At 54.9% G+C, this 23,449-nt stretch overlaps 2 protein-coding genes across 2 annotated transcripts in view; one reads left to right on the top strand and one right to left on the bottom strand.

Moving 5' to 3' along the window:
• The first annotated feature begins 556 nt into the window (after positions 1–556).
• Positions 557–23,299, top strand: CCDC22 (coiled-coil domain containing 22). The gene is given in 14 exon segments (XM_058822302.1): positions 557–700; positions 2,083–2,260; positions 6,932–7,064; positions 9,718–9,824; positions 9,922–9,988; positions 12,024–12,211; positions 15,122–15,202; positions 15,204–15,323; positions 18,331–18,408; positions 18,705–18,765; positions 19,445–19,587; positions 20,466–20,582; positions 22,671–22,772; positions 23,237–23,299. Coding segments are annotated over 14 exon segments (1,488 nt in total). The 5' UTR covers positions 557–650.
• Positions 23,296–23,449, bottom strand: part of KDM5C (lysine demethylase 5C) — a 46,704-nt gene continuing 46,550 nt past the window's right edge. The window contains exon 27 of the mRNA XM_058822301.1: positions 23,296–23,358. Coding sequence (XP_058678284.1) covers positions 23,296–23,358 — 63 coding nt within the window. The remainder of the gene's footprint in view (positions 23,359–23,449) is intronic.

The following is a 23,449-nucleotide window of genomic DNA, read 5'->3' as shown; positions in this document are numbered from 1 at the left end:
GGACCGGCGCCATTTCCCCCTCAGGCCCTGCAGGTTCCCCTTGCACAAAATCACAGAATTATTCAGATCGGGAAAAACCCTCAAAGCCATCGATTCCCATTGTTCCTTCTGCACTGCCAATGCCACCCTCAACGTGTCCCCAGGTGCCACATCCTCCCCTCACACATTCCTCCCCTCACAGGTTCCATTCCCCCACTGCCCTCACGGGCTCCATCTTCCCCCTCCGCTTTCCCTCACACCCTACAGGCGGCACTTCCTGCTCTCCCACCCCTCATGGACACCATTTTCCCCTCAAACACCTGCTGGGTGCCATTCCTTCCCCTTACATTCCCCATAGGCTCCATCCCCTCACGGCCCCCGCCCACCATTTTCCCGCCTTTTCCCGCCACACGCCGCCGCCTACAACTCCCGTCATGCCCCGCAGTTCCAGGCTCGCTGCCTACAACTCCCGTCATTCTCCGCCACTAAGGCCTACAACTCCCGTCATGCCCCGCGCTTCCAGGATCGCTGCCTACAACTCCCATCTTCCCCCGCGCGCCTCGCTCCGCCCCTTTCCCCTCACGTGAGCGGCGGCCGCGCGCTCTGTGAGGGAGCCCCCCCAAATCTCCCCAAATTTTTCCCCCCTCCAAAATTTGGGGACCCCCCCGACCATGGAGGAGGTGGACAAGATCCTGATCCACTCCCTGCGCCAGGCGGGGACGTGAGTGAGGCGGGAATGGGGGGGTTTGGGTGGTGGGGGGATCTCGGGGGGCACTGAGGAATTTGGGGTGTCTGTGAGGGGGGGGCTGTGGAAGGACAGAGGGACACCCCCATGGAGGTTTGGGGGGACCCCCGAGGAATTTGGGTGGGGGTCCCTGGAGAGGCTAGGGGGGCCCTGAGGGGATTTTTGGGGGTCCCTGAGGGGGATTTGGGGGGGGCACTCGGGAGGCTGTGGGGGTCGTGAGGGAATTGGGGGGGGGGGGGGCTGGGTGGATTTTTGGGGGTCTCTGAGGGGGATTTTTGTGGAGGTCACTGATAAGACCCCGAGGAATTTGGGTAGGGGTCCCTGGAGAGGTTTGGGGGGGTTCTGAGTGAATTTGGGGGGGGATTGAGGGGATTGTTGGGGGTCCCTGAGGGGGAATTTGGGATTGTTTTGGGGATTTTTGGGGGAGAGTTTTGGTGTTTGCGGCGTTCTCTGGGAGACACTGAAGATAGGGTGACCCCGGGATTTGGGCTATGTGATTTCTGTGCCCCCCAAAAAGAGGATATCAGGATTTTGGGGTGCTGTGAAGAAGTGGGGGGGTCTGTGACGATTTGGGGGTCCCCGGGTTGGTGCCCCCCGATATTCCGAGCGTGCGGGAGCTGAGCCCTGAGGTGTCAGGATTTTGGGGTCACTCTCAGGATTTTGGGGTCTGTGACGATGTCAGGGGTCTGTGATAATTTTGGGGGGTCTGTGACGATTTTGGGGTCCCCAGGGCGGTGCCCCCCGAGGTTCAGAGCGTGCGGGAGCTGAGGCCGGAGCTGCTGCTGGGGGTGTCCCGATTTTGGGGGGCTGTTTGGGGATTTTTTGGGGCTGCCTCGGGGATTTGGAGGGAGCTTTTTTGGGGGGCTCTTTTGGGAGTTTTTGCAGGGCTATTTTGGGGCTTTTTGGGGGCTGTTTTGGGGATTGTTTTGGGGATTTCTGAGGGCTGTTTTGGGGATTGTTTTGGGGATTTTTGGGGGGCTGTTTTGGGAATTGTTTTGGGGATTTCTGAGGGCTGTTTTGGGGATTGTTTTAGGGATTTTTGGGGGGCTGTTTTGAGGGATTTTTGGGGGCTGTTTTGGGCATTTTTGGGGGGCTGTTTTGATGATTTTAGGGGCTTTTTTGGGGGCTGTTTTAGGGATTTTCGGGACGTTTGGGGTACAGGTTTGAGGGGGTCTGTGACGATTTTGGGGGTCCCTATGTTGGTGCCCGCCGACGTTCAGAGCGTGCGGGAGCTGAGCCCGGATGTGTCAGAATTTTGGGGCTCTATCAGGATTTTAGGGGTGCTGTGATGATGTCAGGATCTCGGGGGGGGGTCTGTGACGATTTTGGGGGTCTCCAATGCTGTGTTTTCCCCTCAGGTCGGTGCCCCCCGAAGTCCAGAGCGTTCGGGATCTCAGCCCCGAGCTCGTCGTGGCCGCCGCCGTTCGGTGCCTGCGGGCCGTGAGCCCCGCGCTGGGCAATGCCCTGAGCCCGGCGCTGCCCCCGGGCATCTCCGCCCGCTTCCGCCTGGCCTCGGAGCTGGCCGCGGCCTGCCAGGTACCCTGAGCCCCGAAATACCCCAAAATCCCCAAAAAACCCCCCAAAAATACAGAAAAATCTCCCAAAAATCCCACAAAAAATCTCCCAAAAATCCCACAAAAAATCTCCCAAAAATCGGGAGCTGCCCCTGTCTCACCTCGGAGCTGGCCTCGGCCTGCCAGGTACCCTGAGCCCCGAAATACCCCCAAAAAAATCCACAAAAATACAGAAAAATCTCCCAAAAATCACACAAAAAATCTCCCAAAAATCGGGAGCTGCCCCTGTCTCACCTTGGAGCTGGCCGCGGCCTGCCAGGTACCCTGAGCCCCGAAATACCCCAAAATCCCCAAAAAAATCCACCAAAACATCCACAAAAAACCTCCCAAAAATCGGGAACTGCCCCTGTCTCGCCTCGGAGCTGGCCGCGGCCTGCCAGGTACCCTGAGCCCCGAAATACCCCAAAATCCCCAAAAAACCCCCCAAAAATACAGAAAAATCCACAAAAAATCTCCCAAAAATCGGGAGCTGCCCCTGTCTCACCTCGGAGCTGGCCACGGCCTGCCAGGTACCCTGAGCCCTGAAATACCCCCAAAAAAAACCCAAAAAATCCACAAAAAATCTCCCAAAAATTGGGAGCTGCCCCCGCCTGGCCTCAGAGCTGACCGTGGCCTGCCAGGTACCCTGAGCCCTGAAATACCCCAAAAAAACCCCAAAAAATCCACAAAAATACAGAAAAATCCACAAAAATCCCACAAAAAATCTCCCAAAAATCGGGAGCTGCCCCTGTCTCACCTTGGAGCTGGCCGCGGCCTGCCAGGTACCCTGAGCCCCGAAATACCCCAAAAAATCCCAAAAAAATCCACCAAAACATCCACAAAAAACCTCCCAAAAATCGGGAACTGCCCCTGTCTCGCCTCGGAGCTGGCCGCGGCCTGCCAGGTACCCTGAGCCCTGAAATACCCAAAAATCCCAAAAAAACCCCAAAAATACAGAAAAATCCACAAAAAATCTCCCAAAAATTGGGAGCTGCCCCTGTCTCACCTCGGAGCTGGCTGCGGCCTGCCAGGTACCCTGAGCCCCAAAATACCCAAAAATCCGCAAAAAACACAAAAAAAGAAATTCCCCAAAAAATCCCCCCCCAAAAAAACCCCAAAACCACAAAAAAAAACCGCCAAAAAATCCACAAAAAACCACAAAAAATCTCACAAAAATCGGGAGCTGCCCCTGTCTGGCCTCGGAGCTGGCCACAGCTTGCCAGGTACCCTGAGCCCTGAAATACCCCAAAAAAACCCCCAACAATCCCAAAAAATACAGAAAATTTAAAAAAACCCACAAAAAATCTCTAAAGAATTGGGAGCAGCCCCTGCCTGGCCTCGGAGCTGGCCGTGGCCTGCCACGTACCCTGCACCCCAAAAAACCACAGAAAAATCCCCAAAAATCCACAAAAAAATCCCCCAAAACCCACAAAAAATCCCCAAAAAAATCCCAAAACTCGGGAGCTGCCCCCGCCTGGCCTCGGAGCTGGCCGCGGCCTGCCAGGTACCCTGAGCACCAAAATACCCAAAAATCCGCAAAAATCACAAAAAAAGAAATCCCCAAAAAAATCCCCCCAAAACCCCAAAAAATCCCCAAAAATCCCCAAAAACATCCTCAAAAATCCACCAAAAAATCCCCAAAAATCCACCAAAAAATCCCCAAAAAAACCCACAAAAACCCACAAAAAAATCCCCAAAAATCACCAAAAAACCACAGAAAAATCCCCCCAAAAAAACACACACACAAAAAAAAAAAAAAAAAAAATCCCCAAAAAACCACCAAAAATTCCCAAAAACCCACAAAAAATATCCCAAAATTGGGAGGTGCCTCAGCTCAGTGTTCTCTGCTGGGGTGGTTCCAGTGAATTTGGGGTGATTTTGGGGGGCTTGGGGTTGTTTTTGGGAGGGTCTGGGGGTTGTTTTTAATGAATTTGGGGGTGTTTTGGGGTGCTGGGGGTTATTTTGGGGGGCTGTGGTTGGATTTGGGGGGTCTGGGGTCGGTTTTGGGGGAACTGGGGGTTGGCTTTTGGGGGCTGGGGGTTGTTTTGAATGAATTTGGGGTTCTTTTGATTGGGTTCAGGGTGGTTTTTTGGGGGGCTGGGGGTTGGTTTTGGGGCGCTGGGGTTGGTTTTGGGGGGCTGGGGTTTGTTCCTAATGAGTTGGGGGTGGGTTTTGGGGGGCTGGGGGTTGGTTTTGATGAGTTGGGGGTGGTTTTGGGGAGTCTGAGGTTTGGTTTTGGGGGGTCTGGGGTCTGGTTTTGGGGGGCTGGGGGTTGTTCATAATGAGTTTGGGGTGGTTTTGGGGGGCTGGGGTTGGTTTTGGGGAGCTGGGGTTTGGTTTGGGGGGGCTGGGGTCTGGTTTGGGGGGGCTGGGGTTTGTTCCTAATGAGTTGGAGGTTGGTTTTGGGGGGCTGGGGTTGGTTTGGGGGGGCTGGGGGTTGGTTTTAATGAGTTGGGGTTGGTTTTGGGGGGCTGGGGGTTATTTCTGGGGGGGCTCTGGGTTGGATTTGAGGGGCTGGAGGTTGAATTTGGGGTCTGGGGGTTGTTTTTAATGAATTGGGGGTGTTTTGGGGGGCTGGGATTGGTTTTGGGGGGTCTGGGGTCTGGTTTGGGGGGCTGGGGGTTGGTTTTGATGAGTTGGGGTTGGTTTTGGGGGGCTGGGGGTTATTTTTGGGGGGGCTCTGGGTTGGATTTGAGGGGCTGGAGGTTGGAATTGAGGAGCTGGAGGTTGAATTTGGGGTCTGGGGGTTTCTTTTGGGAATTTGGGGGTGTTTTGGGGGGGGCTAGGGGTTGGTTTTAATGAGTTTGGGGTGGTTTTGGGGGGCTGTTGGCTGTTTTGGGGCGCTGGGGGTCTGGTTTTTAATAAGCTGGGGGTGGCTTTTAGGGAGATGGGGGTTATTTTGGGGGGCTGTGGTTGGATTTGGGGGGGTCTGGGGTTGGATTTTTGGGGCTCTGGGTTGGATTTGAGGGGCTGGAGGTTGAATTTGGGGTCTGGGGGTTGCTTTTGGGAATTTGGAGGTGTTGTTTGGGGGGGGCTGGGGGTTGGTTTTGATGAGTTGGGGGTGGTTTTGGGGGGCTGGGGTTTGTTCTTAATGAGTTGGGGGTGGTTTTGGGGGGCTGGGGGTTATTTTTGGGGGGGCTCTGGGTTGGATTTGGGGGGTCGGAGGTTGAATTTGGGGGTCTGGGGTTGGTTTTGGGGGGGCTGGTGGTTGTTTTCAATAAGTTGAGGGTGATTTTTAGGGAGCTGAGGGTTATTTTGGGGGGCTCTGGGTTGGATTTGGGGGGGCTCTGGGTTGGATTTGAGGGGTTGGAGGTTGAATTTGGGGTCTGGGGGTTGCTTTTGGGAATTTGGGGTGTTTTTTGGGGGGGCCAGGGGTTGGTTTTAATGAGTTTGGGGTGGTTTTGGGGGGTCTGGGGTTTGGTTTTGGGGGGCTGGGGGTTGGTTTTGATGAGTTGGGGGTGGTTTTGGGGGGTCTGGGGGTTGGTTTTGGGAATTTGGGGGTGTTTTTTGGGGGGTCTGGGGGTTGTTTTTAATTAATTTGGGGTGGTTTTGGGGGGCTGGGGGCTGATTTGGGGGGGGGCTGGGGTTTCCTTTGGGGGAGCTTCAATTCCCTGGGTTGGAATTGATCTCCCCCAAAACCATCGAACCTCCCTCCAACTGAGCACCCCAAGAATTTTGGGGTGTCCCCATGGATTTTGGGGTCTCCCTATGAATTTTGGGGTCTCACCATGAATTTTAGGGTCTCACCATAAACTTTGGGGTGTCCCCACGAATTTCGGGGACTCCCCTTGAATTCTGGGGTCTCCCCATGAATTTTAGGGTATCCCCTTGAATTTTGGGATCTACCCACAAGTTTTGGGATCCCCCCACGAATTTTGGGGTTTCACCATAAACTTTGGGGTCTCCCCACGAATTTTGGGGTCTCCCCATGAACTTTGGGGTGTCCCCACGAGTTTTGGAGTCTCCCCACGAATTTTGGGGTGTCCCCATGAATTTTGGGGTCTCCCAAGAATTTTGGGGTGTCCCCATGAATTTTGGGGTCTCACCATAAATTTTGGGATCTCCCCACGAATTTTGGGATCTCCCCACAAACTTTGGGGTCTTCCCATGAATTTTAGGGTATCCCCATGAATTTTGGGGTCTCACCATAAATTTTGGGATCTCCCCACGAATTTCGGGGTCTCCCCATGAATTCTGGGGTCTCCCCTTGAATTTTGGGGTCTCACCATAAATTTTGGGGTCTCCCCATGAATTTTAGGGTCTCCCCATGAGCTTTGGGGTCTCCCCATGAATTTTAGGGTATCCCCACGAATTTTGGGGTTTCCCCATAAATTTTGGGGTCTCCCCATGAATTTTAGGGTCTCACCATAAATTTTGGGGTGTCCCCACAGATTTTGGGATCTCCCCACGAATTTTGGGGTGCCCCGATGAATTTTGGGGTCTCCCCTTGAATTTTGGGGTCTCCCCACGAATTTTAGGGTGTCCCCACGAATTTCGGGGTCTCCCCATGAACTTTGGGGTCTCCGTATGAGCTTTGGGGTGTCCCCATGAATTTTGGGGTCTCCCCACGAGTTTTGGGGTCTCCCCATAAACTTTGTGGCGCCCCCAAGAATTTCGGGGTGCCCCCACGGGCGTTTTCGGGGTGTCCCCTCAGGAGCTGGGCTTTGGGGGTGACGTTGGCTACCAGACCTTCCTGTACAGCTCCGAGCACGACGTGCGGCGCCTGCTCCTCTTCCTCGTGGAGAAACTGCCCCGGGACGAGGGGCACAGGGGGGCCGAGACCCCCGGTAACAGCTTGGGGGGGTTTGGGGGGTTTTGGGGGGCCCCTGGGGGGATTTTGGGGTTCCCTGGGGGGTTTTTTGTGCTGTTCTGGGGGTTTTTTTGGGCTGTTCTGGGGGGATTTTTGGTGATTTTTAGGAGCTGTTTCGAGGGGTTTGGGGGCTGTTTGGGGGGGGGGGAGCTTTAGGGCTTTTTTGGGGTGTCCTTGGGGGTTTTGAGGGTCCCTGGGGGATTTTGGGGTTCCCTGGGGGGTTTTGGGGTGTCCTGGGGGCAGGGGACAGAAGCGTCTAAAAATCCCCAAAGAGCCCCGAAAAATCCCCCAAAATCCCCAAACCAGCCCTCAAAAAACCCCAAACCAGCCCCCTAAAATCCCCAAACAACGCCCTAAAAACCCCTGAACACCCCCAAATCTCCATCAGTGCCCAAACACCCCCAAAAACCCCCAAAACTGCCTCCGAAAGTCCCCCAAAAACCCCAAAACCGCTCCTAAAAATCCCCAAAAATGCCCCAAAATCCCCAAACCAGCCCTCCAAAAAATCCCAAACCAGCCCCCCTAAAATCCCCAAACAACGCCCTAAAAACCCCTGAACACCCCCAAATCCCCATCAACCCCCAAACACCCCCAAAACAGCCCCCCAAAAACCCCCAAAACTGCCTTCGAAAGTCCCCCAAAAACCCCAAAACCGCTCCTAAAAATCCCCAAAAATGCCCCAAAATTCCCAAACCAGTCCCAAAAACCTCAAAACAGCCCCTAAATGTACCCTGAAATCCCCCCCAAACAGCCCTAAAAACCCCCAGAACAGCCCCAAAACCCCCAAACCGCTCCCAAAACCCCAGCAAATATCCCCTAAAGAGCCCCAAAAATCCCCTAAAATCCCCAAAGCACCCCCAAAAATCCCCAAACAACCCCCAAATATCCCCAAAACCGCTCCTAAAAAGACCCAAAACAGCCCCCAAAATCCCCCAAAACTCCCCCTCAAAAACCCCAAAGTCCTCCAAAGCAACCCCCAAAACAGCCCCAAATAAACCCAAAATCCCCCAAATATCCCTAAAACAGCCCCTAAAAACCCTCCAAAATCCCCCCAAAACCCAAAATATCCCCCAAAAATCCCCAAACCAGTCCCCAAAAACCCCAAACCAGTCCCCAAAAACCCCCAAACCAGTCCCCAAAAACCCCAAAACAGCCCCAAAAACCCCCAAACCAGCCCCCCAAAAAACCCCCAAAATCCCCCCAAAACAGTGCCCCAAAATACCCAAAAGAGCCCCAAAACAGTCCCCAAAATCCCAAACAAACCCTAAAAATCCCCCAAATCCCCCAAATAGCCCCTAAAAACCCCTGAAACTGACCCCAAAAATCCCCAAAAATTCCTCCAAACCCCCAGAACAGCCTCCCAAAACAGCCCCCAAAAATCCCCCAAAAGAGCATCCAAAAATCCCCAAAGCAGCCTCCAAAACCACCAAAACAGCCCTAAAAACCACCAAAACAACCCCAAAACAGCCACTCAAAACCCCCAAAAGTCCCTGAAACAGCCCCCCAAAAATCCCCCACATACCCCCAAGAAAGCCCCTAAAAATCACCAAAACACCCCCAAAAATCCCCCAAAACAGCCCCAAAATTCCCAAAACTCCCCCAAAATAGCCCCCCAAAAATCACAAAAAGAGCCCCAAAAATCCCCATAAATCCCCAAAACAGCCCCCAAAAATCACCCCAAAAAAACCCCAAAAATCACCCAAAAATCCACCAAACACCCCCAAAAATCACCCCAAAATCACCAAACAACCCCTCAAAATCACCAAACCAGCCCCCAAAATCCCCAAACAACCCCCCAAACCCTACAAACACCGCCCAGAAAACCTCCAAAATCACCAAAACACCCCCAAATCACCCCAAAAAAACCCCCCATAATCACCATTCCAGCCCCCCAAAAACCCCAAAATTCCCCCAAAACCCCAAAAAACCCCAAAATCCCCCAAATTCCCCCCAGGCAAGTCGGGGCTGCTGCTGGGGGCTGCGGGCCCCCCCCCGTGCCGAACCCCAAAACTGCCCCAAAAAATCCCCAAAAATCACAGAAACCCCAAAAGTTCCCAAGGCAGCCCAAAACCCCCCAAAACCCCCAAACCAGCCCCCAAAAACTCCCCAAACCAGCCGCTGAAAATACCCAAACAACCCCTTAAAACCCCCAAAACAGACCCCAAAAACCCCTAAAACAGACCCTAAAAACCCCCAAAACCCCCCAAAAAACCCCCCAAAACCCCCCAGACCAGCTCCCAAAAATACCCCAAAAATCACCCAAACGCCAAAAAACCCCAAATTCCCCCCAGGCAAGTCGGGGCTGCTGCTGGGGGCTGTGGGCGCCCCCCCCCGTGCCGAACCCCAAAACTGCCCCAAAAAATCCCAAAAATTGCAGAAACCCCGAAAGTTCCCAAGGCAGCCCAAAACCCCCCAAAACCCCCAAACCAGCCCCCAAAAATATCCCCAAAACAGCCCCTGAAAATACCCAAGAAAGCCCCAAAAACTCCCCGAAACAGCCCCCAAAAACCCCCAAAATCCCCCAAAAAACCCCCCAAAACCCCCCCAAAACCCCCCAGACCAGCTCCCAAAAATACCCCAAAAATCACCCAAACCCCAAAAAACCCCAAAAAACCCCAAATTCCCCCCAGGCAAGTCGGGGCTGCTGCTGGGGGCCGTGGGCGCCCGGATCCGGGAGCTGCTGGGGACCCCCTGGGTGCCCCCCCCGTGCCGAACCCCAAAACTGCAGCGGCTGCAGGTGAGACCTGGGGGGACCCCAAAACCCCCCCGTTCATTAGGGGGTAATTAATGTGTTAATTAATTCATTAATCAATCAATTAATTAACCCTTTGTAGGGCACCAGGCACCTGCGGCCGTTCCTCACCTGTGCTCTGGTGCTGCCCCGAACTGGGGGGGCCCCAGGTGAGAACGGGGGGGGGGACCCCAAAATTTTTGGGGTTCAGGTGTGGAAATTGGGGGGTGTCAGCCTGAGGGGGGGTTGGGGGATTTTTGGGGATTTTTAGGGGCTGTTTTGGGGTTGTTTGGGTGATTTTGGGGGATTCTGGGGGCTGTTTGAGGGGATTTTTTGGGGGGCAGTTTTGGGGGAATTTTAGGGTATTTTTGGGGGATTTTGGGGGCTGTTTTTCAGGGTTTTGGGGGATTTTGGGGTTTTTTGGGGAGATTTTTGAGCCCCCTTTGGGGATTTTTGGGGGCTGTTTTGGGGGGATTTTTTGGGATTTTTAGGGGCTGTTTTGGGGGATTTTTAGGGTATTTTTGGGGAGATTTTGGGGTTTTTTTTGGGGGGCTGTTTTGGGGGATTTTTGTGGCTTTTGGGGGATTTTTAGGGGCTTTTTGGGGCTGTTTTAGAGATTTTTTGGGGCTGTTTTGGGGATTTTGGGGGCTGTTTGGGGGATTTTTTGGGATTTTTAGGGGCTGTTTTGGGGGTTGTTTGGGCGATTTTGGGGGTTTTGGGGGATTTTGGGAGCTGTTTGAGGGGATTTTTGGGGGGCAGTTTTGGGGGATTTTTAGGGTATTTTTGGGGAGATTTTGGGGGGCTTTTTGGGGGCTGGTTTGGGGCATTTTTGTGGTTTTTGGGGGATTTTTAGGGGCTTTTTGGGGCTGATTTAGAGATTTTTTTGGGGCTGTTTTGGGGATTTTGGGGGCTTTTTTGGGGTTTTTGGGAGATTTTTAGGGGCTGTTTCGGGGGTTGTTTGGGCATTTTTGGGGAATTTTGGGGGCTGTTTTTCAGGGTTTTGGGGGATTTTGGGGTTTTTTGGGGAGATTTTTGAGCCCCCTTTGGGGATTTTTGGGGGCTGTTTTGGGGGGATTTTTTGGGATTTTTAGGGGCTGTTTTGGGGATTTTGGGCAAGTTTTGGAGAGCTGTTCTGGAGGTTGTTTTGGGGATTTTGGAGGGTTTTGGGGGGCTGTTTTGGGGATTTTTTGGGGGGTTGGTTTGGGGATTGTTTTGAGAACGTTTTTGGGATTTGGGGGGATTTTTGAGGGTTTTTCGGGGGTTGTTTTGGGGATTTTTGGGGGTTGTTTTGGGGGATTATTGGGGGATTTTTGAGGGTTTTTAGGGATATTTGAGGGCTGCTTTGGGGATTTTTTAGGGGCCTTTTTGGGGGGATTTTGGGGGTTTGGGGGGGGCTGTTTTGGGGGTTGTTTGGGTACTTTTAGGGGCTTTTGGGGGGATTTGGGGGTTTTGGGGGCTGTTTTGGGGGATTTTTAGGGGCTGTTTTGGGGGATTTTTTTGTGTACTCTTTGGGGGAATTTTGGGGATTTTTTGAGGATTTTTAGGGGCTGTTTTGGGGATTTTTGGGGTTGGTTTGGGGGGATTTTTGGGGGCTCTTTGAGGGAATTTTTGGGGTCTCCTTTTTTTGGGGTCTCCCCGCTCACCCCTCCATCCCCCCAGATCTCCAGGAGTATTTTGGGGGTGCAGGATTTGGGGGCTCTTTGGGGGGATTTTGGGGTATTTTTTGGGGGCTGCTTTAGGGAATTTTAGGGGCTGGTTTAGAGGTTTTTGGGGCTGTTTTGGGGACATTTGGGGCCTGGTTTGGGGGGGGGGGTTTGGATATTTTTAGGGGTTTTTTTGGGTGGTTTTTTTGGGGATTTGGGGTCTCTTTGAGGGAATTTTTGGGTTCTCCATTTTTTGGGGTGTCCCCGCTCACCCCCCCACGTCCCCCCCAGATCTCCAGGAGTATTTTGGGGCTGCAGGATTTGGGGGCTCTTTGGGGCGATTTTGGGGTATTTTTGGGGGCTGTTTTAGGGAATTTTAGGGGCTGGTTTAGAGGTTTTTGGGGACATTTGGGGCCTGGTTTGGGGGGGATTTTGGGTATTTTTAGGGGCTGTTTTGGGGGGTTTTTTTAGGGTTTTTTTTGAGGATTTGGGGTCTCTTTGAGGGAATTTTTGGGTTCTCATGTTTTTGGGGTGTCTCTGCTCACCCCCCACGTCCCCCCAGATGTCCAGGAGTATTTTGGGGGTGCGGCCCCCCCGGTTCCAGCGCAGCCCCCCCGGCCCTGTGTGACCCCCCCGGCGCTGCTGGAGGCGCACGGGGCCCAGCTGGGCACCCCCAGTGAGGGGGGCTCGGACTGGGGGGGCCCCCGGCCGGGCCCGCAGGTGAGACCCCCGGATGGGGGGGGGGATGGGGTTTGGGGGGTTTGGGGGGTTTGGGGGGCTGGAATGGTGATTTTGGGGGGGTTTGGGGTTTTTGGGGGGTTTTTTGGGGGGCTGGAATGGTGATTTTGGGGGGGTTTGGGGTTTTTGGGGGGTTTTTGGGGGGCTGGAATGGTGATTTTGGGGGTGTTTTTGGGGATGTTTGGGTGATTTTGGAGGTTTTCTGGGTGGTGGTTTTAGGGTTTGGGGGGCTGGTTTGGGGATTTTCAGGGGTTGTTTGGTGATTTTTGGGGGTTTTTTGGTGATTTTTGGGTGATTTTGGGGGTTTTGGGGTGATTTTGGGGGTGTTTGGTGAATTTGGGGTGATTTTTGGGGGCTGTTTTGGTGATTTTGGGGTGATTTTCGGGGTTGTTTGGTGATTGTGGGGTTTTTTTGGGGTTGATTTGGGGGTGTTTTGGTGATTTTGGAGGTTTTCGGGGCGGTGTTTTTAGGGTTTGGGGGGTTGTTTGGGGATTTTGGGGTGATTTTGGGGGGTGTTGGGTGGATTTTTGGGGTCTGTTTTGGTGATTTTGGGGTGATTTTCGGGGTTGTTTGGTGATTTTGGGGTGATTTTTGGGGTTGATTTGGGGGCGTTTTAGTGATTTTGGAGGTTTTCTGGGCAGTGTTTTTAGGGTTTGAGGGGTTGTTTGGGGATTTTGGGGGTTGTTTGGGGATTTTGGGTGATTTTGGGGGGTTGTTTGGTGATTTTTGGGGGTGTTTGGTGGATTTTAGGGGGCTGTTTTGGTGATTTTGGGGTTTTTTTTTGGGGTGATTTGGGGGTGTTTGGGTGATTTTGGAGGTTTTCTGGGCGGTGGTTTTAGGGTTTGGGGGTTGTTTGGTGATTTTGGGGAGTTTTTTTTGGTGATTTTTGGGGGGTTTTTGGTGATTTTGGGGTGATTTTGGGGGTTTTGGGGTGATTTTCGGGGTTGTTTGGTGATTTTGGGGTTTTTCTGGGGTTTTTTTGGGGGGTGTTTTGGTGATTTTGGAGGTTTTCTGGGCGGTGTTTGGTGATTTTCAGGGGTTGTTTGGTGATTTTGGGGTGATTTTGGGGGGTTGTTGGGTGATTTTTGGGGGTGGTTTGGTGATTTTGGGGAGTTTGGTGATTTTGGGGTTGATTTGGGGGTGTTTTGGTGATTTTGGAGGTTTTCTGGGCGGTGTTTGTAGGGTTTGGGGGCTGGTTTGGTGATTTTGGGGGTTGTTTGGTGACTTTGGGGTGATTTTGGGGGGTGTTTGGTGGATTTTTGGGGTATTTTTTTGGGTGATTTTTGGGGGGCTATTTTGGGGTTTTTTGGTGGTCTTTTGGTGATTTTGGAGGTTTTCTGGGTGTTGTTTGTAGGGTTTGGGGGGTTGTTTGGGGATTTTGGGGTGATTTTTGGGGGTTGTTTGGTGATTTTGGGGTTTTTTGGGGGGTTGTTTGGTGATTTTTGGGGGCTGTTTTGGTGATTTTGGGGTTGATTTGGGGGTGTTTTGGTGATTTTGGAGGTTTTCGGGGCGGTGGTTTTAGGGTTTTTGGGGGTTGTTTGGTGATTTTGGGGGGTGTTTGGTGAATTTGGGGTGATTTTTGGGGGTTTGGTGATTTTGGGGTGATTTTTGGGGGTGTTTGGTGGATTTTAGGGGGCTGTTTTGGTGATTTTGGGGTTTTCTGGGGGGTGGTTTGGGGATTTTGGGGATTTTTGGGGTTTTTTAGGGTGATTTTTGGGGGTGTTTGGGGATTTTTGGGGATTTTTGGGGCTGTTTTTGTGATTTTTGGGGGCTATTTTGGGGGATTTTTGGAAACTGGTTTTGGGAATTTTGGGGCTGTTTTGGGGGATTTTTGGGGGTGTTTTGGTGATTTTTAGGGGCTTTCTTGGGGGTATGTGGGGGATTTTTGGGGGGCTGTTTCAGGGACTTTTGGGGGTTTTGAGTGGCTGTTTTGGGGTTGTTTTGGTGGTTTTTAGGGCTGTTTTGGTGGTTTTGGAGGCTGCTTTGGGGATTTTTGGATGCTCTTTTGGGGGATTTTTGGGGGCTGTTTTGGGAGGCTGTTCTGGGGGTTTGGAGGGATTTTTGGGGATTTTTGGGGATTTTTGGGGTCAGTTTCAGGGGTTTTTAGGGGCTATTTGGGGGATTTTTAGGGGGTTTTTGGGATTTTGGGGACTGTTTTAGGGGCTCTTTTGGGGGGATTTTGGGGGTTTTTTGGGGGCTGTTTTGGGGGGATTTGGGGAATGTTCTGGGGATTTTTGGGGGTTGGTTTGAGGGTTTTGGAGTTTTTTAGGGGCTGTTTTTGGGGGCTGTTTTGGGGGTTTTGAGGGCTCTTTCGGGGATTTTTGGGGGCTATTTTGGGATTTTGGGTGCTGTTTCGGGGATTTTTTGGAGGCTGCTTTGGGGTATTTTGGGGACTGTTTTGGGGGGATTTTTGGGGATTTTGGACGCTGTTTTAGGGTATTTTTGGGGGCTGTTTTGGGGATTACATGGGGGGGATTTTTGGGTTTTTTTGGGGGGCTGCTTTGGGTATTTTTGGGGGCTGTTTCAGTGATTTTGGGGGGCTGTTTGGGAGGTTTTTGGGGGCTGTTTGGGGGCTGTTTCAGTGATTTTTGGGGGATTTTTGGGGGTGCTGTTTTGGTGATATTTGAGGGCTGTTTTGTGGAGTTGTTTTGGTGATTTTGGGGGCTGTTTCAGTGATATTTTGGGGGCTGTGTGGGAGGTTTTTGGGGGCTGTTTGGGGGCTGTTTCAGTGATATTTGGGGGATTTTTGGGGGTGCTGTTTTGGTGATATTTGAGGGCTGTTTTGTGGAGTTGTTTTGGTGATTTTGGGGGCTGTTTCAGTGATATTTTGGGACTCTTCTGGGTGTTTCCAGAGCCTGTTTTTGGGGGGTCCCTCCCCCTCTGACCCCCCTTTTCGCCCCCCAGGACCCCCACGAGCGGCAGCGTCCCCGTGCCCGGCTCCGGGCTCTGGAGTTCCTGCGCCAGGCGTGGCCCCCCCGGGCCCAGGGACCCCCCCCGGGACCCCCCCCAGGGACCCCCCCTGGACCCCTCCTGGCTCCTGGAGGCTTTTGGGGCTGGGGGCTCCGGGGGGGCCCTGCCCAAGGGGTCCCGGTTCACCAGAACCCAGCAGCTCACACAGCAACAGGTACGGGGGGTCTGGGGTGGAATTTGGGGGGCTGGGGATGGAATTTGGGGGGTTTGGGGAAGGAATTTGGGGGGTTTGGGGGATTTGGGGGGCTGGGGGTGGAATTTGGGGGGTTTGGGGATGGAATTTGGGGGTTTTGGGGGAAATTTGGGGGATTTGGGGGGCTGGGGGTGGAATTTGGGGGTTTGGGGTGGAATTTGAAGGACTGGGGGTGGAATTTGGGGGGTTTGGGGTAGAATTTGGGGGGCTGGGGGTGGAATTTGGGGGTTTGGGGTGGAATTTGGGGGATTTGGGGTGGAATTTGGGGGGCTGGGGGTGGAATTTGGGGGGTTTGGGATGGAATTTGGGGGGCTGGGGGTGGAATTTGGGGGGTTTGGGGTGGAATTTGGGGGGCTGGGGGTGGATTTGGGCGTTTTGGGGTGGAATTTGGGGGATTTGGGGTGGAATTTGGGGGGCTGGGGGTGGAATTTGGGGGGTTTGGGATGGAATTTGGGGGGTTTGGGGGAAATTTGGGGGATTTGGGGGGCTGGGGGTGGAATTTGGGGGCTTTGGGGCTTTTTGTTATTTTGGGAGTTATTTTTGGGGTTATTTTTGGTTATTTTGGGGGTTTTGGGTATTTTGGGGTGTTTGGTTTTTTGGGCTCCGGGCTGTGCTTTGAGGGGTTTTGGGTTATTTTGGGGTCCTGTGGATTATTTTTTGTTCTTTTGGGGGTTTTTGTTTATTTTGGGGGGTTTTGGGTTATTTTGGGGTCTGGATTGAGGGGTTTTGGGTTATTTTTGGGGATTATTTTGGGGGTTATTTTTGGGGGTTGTTTTGGGGTTTTTTGTTATTTTGGGGATTATTTTGAGGGTTATTTTGGGATTTTTTGTTATTTTGGGGGTTAGTTTGGGGTTTTGGGTTATTTTGGGGGTTATTTTGGGGGTTATTTTGGGGTTTTTCGTTATTTTGGGGGTTATTTTGGGGTTTTTGGTTGTTTTGGGGGTTATTTTTTGTTATTTTAGGGGTTTTTGGTTATTTTGGGGGGGGGTTGGGTTATTTTGGGGGGTTATTTTGAGATTTTTGGTTATTTTGGGGGTTATTTTGGGGTTTTTGGTTATTTTGGGGGTTATTTTGGGGATTATTTTGGAGATTATTTTGGGGATTATTTTGGGGTTTTTGGTTATTTTGGGGGTTATTTTTTGTTATTTTAGGGGTTTTTGGTTATTTTGGCGGGGGTTTGGTTATTTTGGGGGGGTTTGGGTTATTTTGGGGGTTATTTTGGGGTTTTTGGTTATTTTGGGGGTTATTTTTGGTTATTTGGGGGTTTTTGTTTTTTTTGGGTATTGGGGCTTATTTTGGGGTTTTTGGTTATTTTGGGGATTATTTTGGGGGTTATTTTGTGGTTTTTGGTTATTTTGGGGGTTATTTTTGGTTATTTTAGGGGTTTTTGGTTATTCTGGGGGGGGTTGGGTTATTTTGGGGGTTATTTTAGGGCTTATTTTGGGGGTTATTTTGGGGTTTTTGGTTATTTTGGGGGTTATTTTTGGTTATTTTGGGGTTTTTGGTTATCTGGGGTCCGGGCTCACCCCCCCCCCCCATCGCTGCCCCCCTTTGGGGTCTCTCCCCTCCCCTCCCCCCCCAGGACCCCCCGGTGCTGCTGCGGCCGAGCCAGGGGGGGGGCGGAGACCCCCGAGAGCAACGGGGGGGGCAGCGAGGTGAGAGGGGGGAGGGGCACTCTGGGGTCACCCTGGGGTCAGGGGTCACTCTGGGTCATTCAGTGGTCACTCAGTGGTCACTCTGGGGTCAGGGGTCACTCTGGGTGGTCATTCAGTGGTCACTCTGGGGTCACCCTGGGTGGTCACTCTGGGGTCACTCTGGGTGGGGGGCACTGCTGGTCACTCTGGGGTCACTCTGGGGTCACTCTGGGGTCACTCTGGGGTCACTGTGGGTGCTCACTCTGGAGCCCTGTGAGGGCTCTGGGTGGTCACTCTGGGTGGGGGGCACCAATGGTCACTCAGGGGTCACTCTGGGGTCACTCTGGGTGGTCACTCTGGAGCCCATTATTGGCTTGGGGTGGTCACTCTGGGGGGCACTCTGGATGAGGGGCACTTGTGGTCACTCAGTGGTCACTCAGGGGTCACTCTGGATGAGGGGCACTTGTGGTCACTCTGGATGGTCACGCAGTGGTCACTCAGGGGTCACTCAGGGGTCACTCAGGGGTCACTCTGGCTGACTCTGAGTGGTCACTGGGCCCCCCTGATGGCTCTGAGTGGTCACTCTGGATGGCTCTGGGCCCCTCTGAGTGGTCACTCTGAGCTCTGGGTGGTCACTCTGGGGTCACTCTGGGGTCACTCTGGGTGGTCACTCTGGAGCTCATCAATGGCTCTGGGTGGTCACTCTGGGGTCACTCAGGGTGGGGGCACTTGTGGTCACTCATTGGTCACTCATTGGTCACTCTGGTCACTCTGGGTGGTCACTCAGTGGTCACTCTGGAGCTCATTGATGGCTCTGGGTGGTCACTCAGTGGTCACTCAGTGGTCACTCTGGGTGGTCACTCAGTGGTCACTCTGGGCCCCATTGATGGCTCTGGGTGGTCACTCTGTGATGGTCACACCGTGGTCATTCATTGGTCAGTGGTCACTCAGGGATGGTCACTCTCTGGTCAGTGGTCAGTGGTCACTCTCTGGTCACTCAGTGATGGTCAGTGGTCACTCAGTGGTCACTCAGTGATGGTCAGTTGTCACTCTCTGGTCACTCTCCAGTCACTCAGTGGTCACTCACTGGTCACTCAGTGATGGTCACTGGTCACTCTCCAGTCACTCACTGGTCACTCTCCAGTCACTCAGTGGTCACTCACTGGTCACTCACTGGTCACTCACTGGTCACTCAGTGATGGTCACTGGTCACTCTCCAGTCACTCAGTGGTCACTCTCTGGTCACTCAGTGATGGTCAGTGGTCACTCACTGGTCACTCAGTGGTCACTCAGTGGTCACTCACCGGTCATTGGTCACTCAGGTGTCCCTGCAGGTGTCCCTGGCCCGGTTGGAGGCCGAGATCGAGCAGAGCCGGGGGCGGATCCGGGGGGCGGAGCTGGGGCTGGCACAGGTGGGCACGGGATGGGCACAGGTGGGCACGGGATGGGCACAGGTGGGCACAGAATGGGCACAGGTGGGCATGGGATGGGCACAGGTGGGGCTGGCACAGGTGGGCACAGAATGGGCACAGGTGGGCATGGGATGGGCACAGGTGGGGCTGGCACAGGTGGGCACAGAATGGGCACAGGTGGGCATGGGATGGGCACAGGTGGCAATGGGGGGCAGAGCTGGGCCGGCATGGGGGGCACTGGGGGGGCACTGGGGAAGGGTTTGGGGTGCCCTGTGTGATTCCGGGGTGCCCCCCAGGCCGAGGCCGAGCTCCGTCACTTTCGGGGTGCCCTGGGGGGCCGTGAGGACGCTCTGGGGGGTTTGGGGGTCACAGGGAGGTTTGGGGGGGCACAGAGGGAGGTTTGGGGGGGCACAGGGAGGTTTCAGGGGCACAGGGAGGTTTGGGGGTCACAGGGAGGTTTCGGGGGGCACAGGGAGGTTTGGGGGTCACAGGGAGGTTTCGGGGGGCACAGGGAGGTTTGGGGGGGCACAGGGAGGTTTGGGGGGCACAGGGAGGTTTGGGGGTCACAGGGAGGTTTCGGGGGGCACAGGGAGGTTTTGGGGGCACAGGGAGGTTTCGGGGGGCACAGGGAGGTTTCGGGGGCACAGGGAGGTTTTGGGGTCACAGGGAGGTTTCGGGGGCACAGGGAGGTTTTGGGGTCACAGGGAGGTTTTGGGGGGCACAGGGAGGTTTCGGGGGCACAGGGAGGTTTTGGGGTCACAGGGAGGTTTCGGGGGGCACAGGGAGGTTTCGGGGGCACAGGGAGGTTTTGGGGTCACAGGGAGGTTTCGGGGGGCACAGGGAGGTTTCGGGGGGCACAGGGAGGTTTCGGGGGGGCACAGGGGTGTTTCGGGGGCACAGGGAGGTTTTGGGGTCACAGGGAGGTTTCGGGGGCACAGGGAGGTTTGGGGGGCACAGGGAGGTTTCGGGGGCACAGGGAGGTTTCGGGGGCACAGGGGTGTTTCGGGGGGCACAGGGAGGTTTCGGGGGGGCACAGGGAGGTTTTGGGGTGCCCCCAGGCCGAGGCGGAGCTGGTGCAGTTTCGGGGGGCCCTGGGGCGGCCGTGAGGACGCTCTCCGGATCAAGGCTCGGGCGCTGGAGCTGCTGCCGGACGCGCAGAACAACCTGGGCAAGCTGCAGGTGCCATGGGGGGGTTTGGGGGGTCCCGGGGGGGGATTTGGGGGTCCCGGGGGGGATTTGGGGGTCCCAGGGGGGGATTTGGGGGTTCCGGGGGGTTTGGGGAGGGGGGAGGAACAACCTGGACAAGCTGCAGGTGCGGATGGGGGGGAATTTGGGGGTCCCAGGGGGGATTTGGGGGTCCCAGGGGGGGAATTGGGGGGGTCCCAGCAGATGTGAGGGTTCCAGGGGGGGAATTTGGGGGTCCCAGGGGGGATTTGGGGGGTCCCAGCATATTTGGGGGAGGTGGGTTGGGGGGGATTTGGGGTCGAGAATGGTCCCAGTGAGGGGCGGCTTGGGGGGGTCAGTTTGGGGGTGTCGGTGATTTGGGGGGGTCGGTCCGGGGGGGGCTCAGCAGCTTTGGGGGGGTCTGGGGTGGTATCAGCAGTGCGGGGGGGTCAGTCCGGGGGGGGCAGGATTTTTGGGGGGGGGTCATCGTTTTGGGGGTGCCAGTGATTTGAGGGGGGGGTCATTCCGGGCAGTTCAGCAGGGGGATCGATCCGGGGCTGTTCAGGAGTTTTTGGGGGGTTTCAATCCGAGGGGGTTCAGCAGTTTGGGGGGGGTTCAGTCCAGGGGGTGTCCATCCAGGGGGTTCAGCAGTTTTTAGGGTGTCTTTCTGGGGGGTTTCAGGAGTTTTTGGGGGTCAGCCCGGGGCTGTTGAGCAGTTCTAGGGGTGTCATTCCGGGGTGTCTCAGCATTTCGGGGGTTTCAGTTTCTGGGGTGTCATTTCGGGGATGTCTCAGCATTTTGGGGGTTTCAGTTTTTGGGGTGTCACTCCGGGGGGCTCTCAGCAGTTTTTGGGGTGTCCCTCGGGTCTCTCACATTTTGGGGTGTACCCACAGCTGGTGGTGGAGTCCAGCAGCCGCCGCATCGTCAGCCTGGCCGGGCAGTGGGAGCGGCACCGGGAGCCGCTGCTGGCCCAGTACCGGGAGCTGCGGGCGCTGCGGGACTCAGCCCAGGTACCGGCACGGCCCGGACCTTCCAGAACCTTCCTGAGCCTTCACATTCCCTCCCGAACCTTCCCGGCACCGCCCCGAATCTCCAGAACCCTCCCGAACCCTCCCGAACCTTCCCGGCACCGCCCCAGAACCTCCCGAACCTTCCCGGCACGGCCCCGAGCCTTCCCAAACCCTCCAAACCTTCCCGGAACCTCCCGGCACCGCCCCGGAACCTCCCGAACCCTCCCTGGAACCTTCCCTTCCCTCCCGAACCTTCCCAAACCTTCCTGAACCTTCCTGGAACCTCCTGGTACCCCGCCCCGAACCTTCCCAAACCTTCTGAACCTTCCCGAAAACCTTCCCTTTTCCCCTTTCCCCCTTTTCCTTCCCTTTTCCCTTTTCCCCTTTTCCTTTCCCCCTTTTCCTTTCCCCTTTTCCTTTCCCCCTTTCCTTTCCTTTCCTTTCCTTTCCTTTCCTTTCCTTTCCTTTCCTTTCCTTTCCTTTCCTTTCCTTTCCTTTCCTTTCCTTTCCTTTCCTTTCCTTTCCTTTCCTTTCCTTTCCTTTCCTTTCCTTTCCTTTCCTTTCCTTTCCTTTCCTTTCCTTTCCTTTCCTTTTTCCTTTCCTTTCCTTTCCTTTCCTTTCCTTTCCTTCCCTTCCCTTCCCTTCCCTTCCCTTCCCTTCCCTTCCCTTCCCTTCCCTTCCCTTCCCTTCCCTTCCCTTCCCTTCCCTTCCTTCCCTTCCCTTCACCTTCCCTTCCCTTCCTTCCCTTCCCTTCCCTTCCCTTCCCTTCCCTTCCCTTCCCTTCCCTTCCCTCTTCCCTTCCCTTCCCTTTTCTCCTTTTGTTTTCCTTTTTCTCCTTATTTCTTTCCCCTTTTTCCTTTTTCTTTTTCCCCTTTTCCTTTCCCTTTTTCCTCCCCTTTTTTTTTCTTCCCTTCCCTTTTGGGGTTTCCCACACTCCCAAATGGGGCTTTTGGGGTTCCTCCCTTGTGCGTCTGGGAGGTCTCAGGTTCTTCCCCATGGATTTGGGGGGTCCCCAGGTCCATCCCAGGTGAATTTTGGGGTCCCTGGGGCCTCTCAGGTCCCTTCTCAGTGGGTTTGGGGTGCCCAGATCCCCCCAAAATTGGGTACCCAAATCTTTCCCTGCTCTATTTTGGGGTCCCCAATTCTCCCTGGATGATTTTAGGGTTCCTCAGGGTTTTGGGGTCTCATCCCAGGTGGATTTTGGGGTCCCTGGGGCCTCTCAGGTCCCATCACAGCAGTTTTGGGGTGCCCAAATTCCCCTAAGTTGGGTTTGGGGGGTTCCTGGGGTCCCTTCCTCATTAATTTGGGGGTCCCCAAGTCCATCCCTGGTTGATTTTGGGGGGTTTGGGGTGCCCAGATTCCCCAAAATTTGGGTTTGGGAGTCCCTGGGCTCCTTTCCCTGTGACCTTTGGGGTCCCCAAATCTTTCCCAGCTCCATTTTGGGGTCCCCAGTTCTCCTTGGTTGCTTTTAGGGGTTCCTCAGGGTTTTGGGGTCCCTGCGACCTTTTGGGGTTCCCCCAAATCTGTTTTGGGGTCCCTGTGACCTTTTGGGGTTCCCCAAATCTGTTTTGGGGTCCCTGTGACCTTTTGGGGTTCCCCAAATCTGTTTTGGGGTCCCTGCGACCTTTTGGGGTTCCCCAAATCTGTTTTGGGGTCCCTGTGACCTTTTGGGGTTCCCCAAATCTGTTTTGGGGTCCCTGTGTCTCCTTTCCTGTGGCTTTGGGGGGGGTCCCCAAATCTCTCCCTCATTTATTTTGGGGTCCTCAATTCTCCTCTCACGGTTTTGGGGCTCCTTTCCCTGGTCTGTTTGGGGGTGCCCCCAATTCTCCTTGGATGGTTCTGGGGTCTCTTCCCAGAAGGTTTTGGGGTCCCTGTGACCTTTTGGGGGGGGGTCCCCACATCTCCCCCTCATTCATTTCCTTCTCCCTTCCCCATGAATTCCCCTCATTTTCCTGCTGTTTTTGGGGGGTTCTGACCCCTCCGTCCCCTGGCCCCGGTTGTGTTTGGGGGTTCCCCTGGCCCCGGTTGTGTTTGGGGGTGCCCGGGGCCGGTGCTGATTTCGGGGTGCCCCCCGTGTCCCCCCCACAGCGCGAGTCCTCGCGGCGCCTGGCGGAGACGCGGGCGCTGCTCCAGCGCAGCCGCGCGGCCGCCGAGGAGGCGCGCAGGAAAGAGACCCTGCACGGCCAGCTGGTGGGGCTGGGGGCTCTTTGGGGGGCTTTTTGGGGGGGGTCCTGAGAGGTTTGGGGGGGTCCTGAGGTGTTTTGGGGGGGCTCAGGGGTGATTATGGGGGGCTCAGGGGTCATTGAGGGGGCCCCGAGGGGTTTCGGGAGGAGGCGCGCAGGAAAGAGACCCCGCACGGCCAGCGGGGGGGGTTTGGGGGGGTCCTGGGGGCTTTGGGGGGGGGGTTGGGGGTCCTGAGGGGATTTGGGGGGGGTCCTGAGCTGTTCTGGGGAGGTTTCAGAAGTTTTTGGGGGGCTCAGGGATCATTGAGGGGGCCCTGAGGTGTTTTTGGGGGGAGGCGCGCAGGAAAGAGACCCTGCACGGCCAGCTGGGGGCTTTTGGGGGGTTCTGAGGGGGTTTGGGGGGGCTCAGGGTGGTCCTGAGCTGTTTTGGGGGGGTTTGAGGGGGTCCTGAGGGGGTTTGGGGGGGCTCAGGGTTGTAGGAAAGAGACCCTGCACGGCCAGCTGGTGGGGCTGGGGGCTCATAGGGGCCTTTAGGGGGGTCCTGAGGGGGTTTGGGGGCGTTCTGAGTTGTTTTGGGGGGGTCTGGGGGGGTCCTGAGGGGTTTTGTGGGGGCTCAGGGGTCATTAGGGGGGACCCTGAGGTGTTTTTTTGGGTGGTCCTGAGGGGGTTTGGGGGGTCCTGAGG

This window comes from Ammospiza caudacuta, chromosome 32 (genome assembly GCF_027887145.1).
Source record: "Ammospiza caudacuta isolate bAmmCau1 chromosome 32, bAmmCau1.pri, whole genome shotgun sequence".
In the NCBI taxonomy this organism is placed as follows: Eukaryota; Metazoa; Chordata; class Aves; order Passeriformes; family Passerellidae; genus Ammospiza; species Ammospiza caudacuta.
This window is presented reverse-complemented; position numbering and strand designations above follow the sequence as displayed.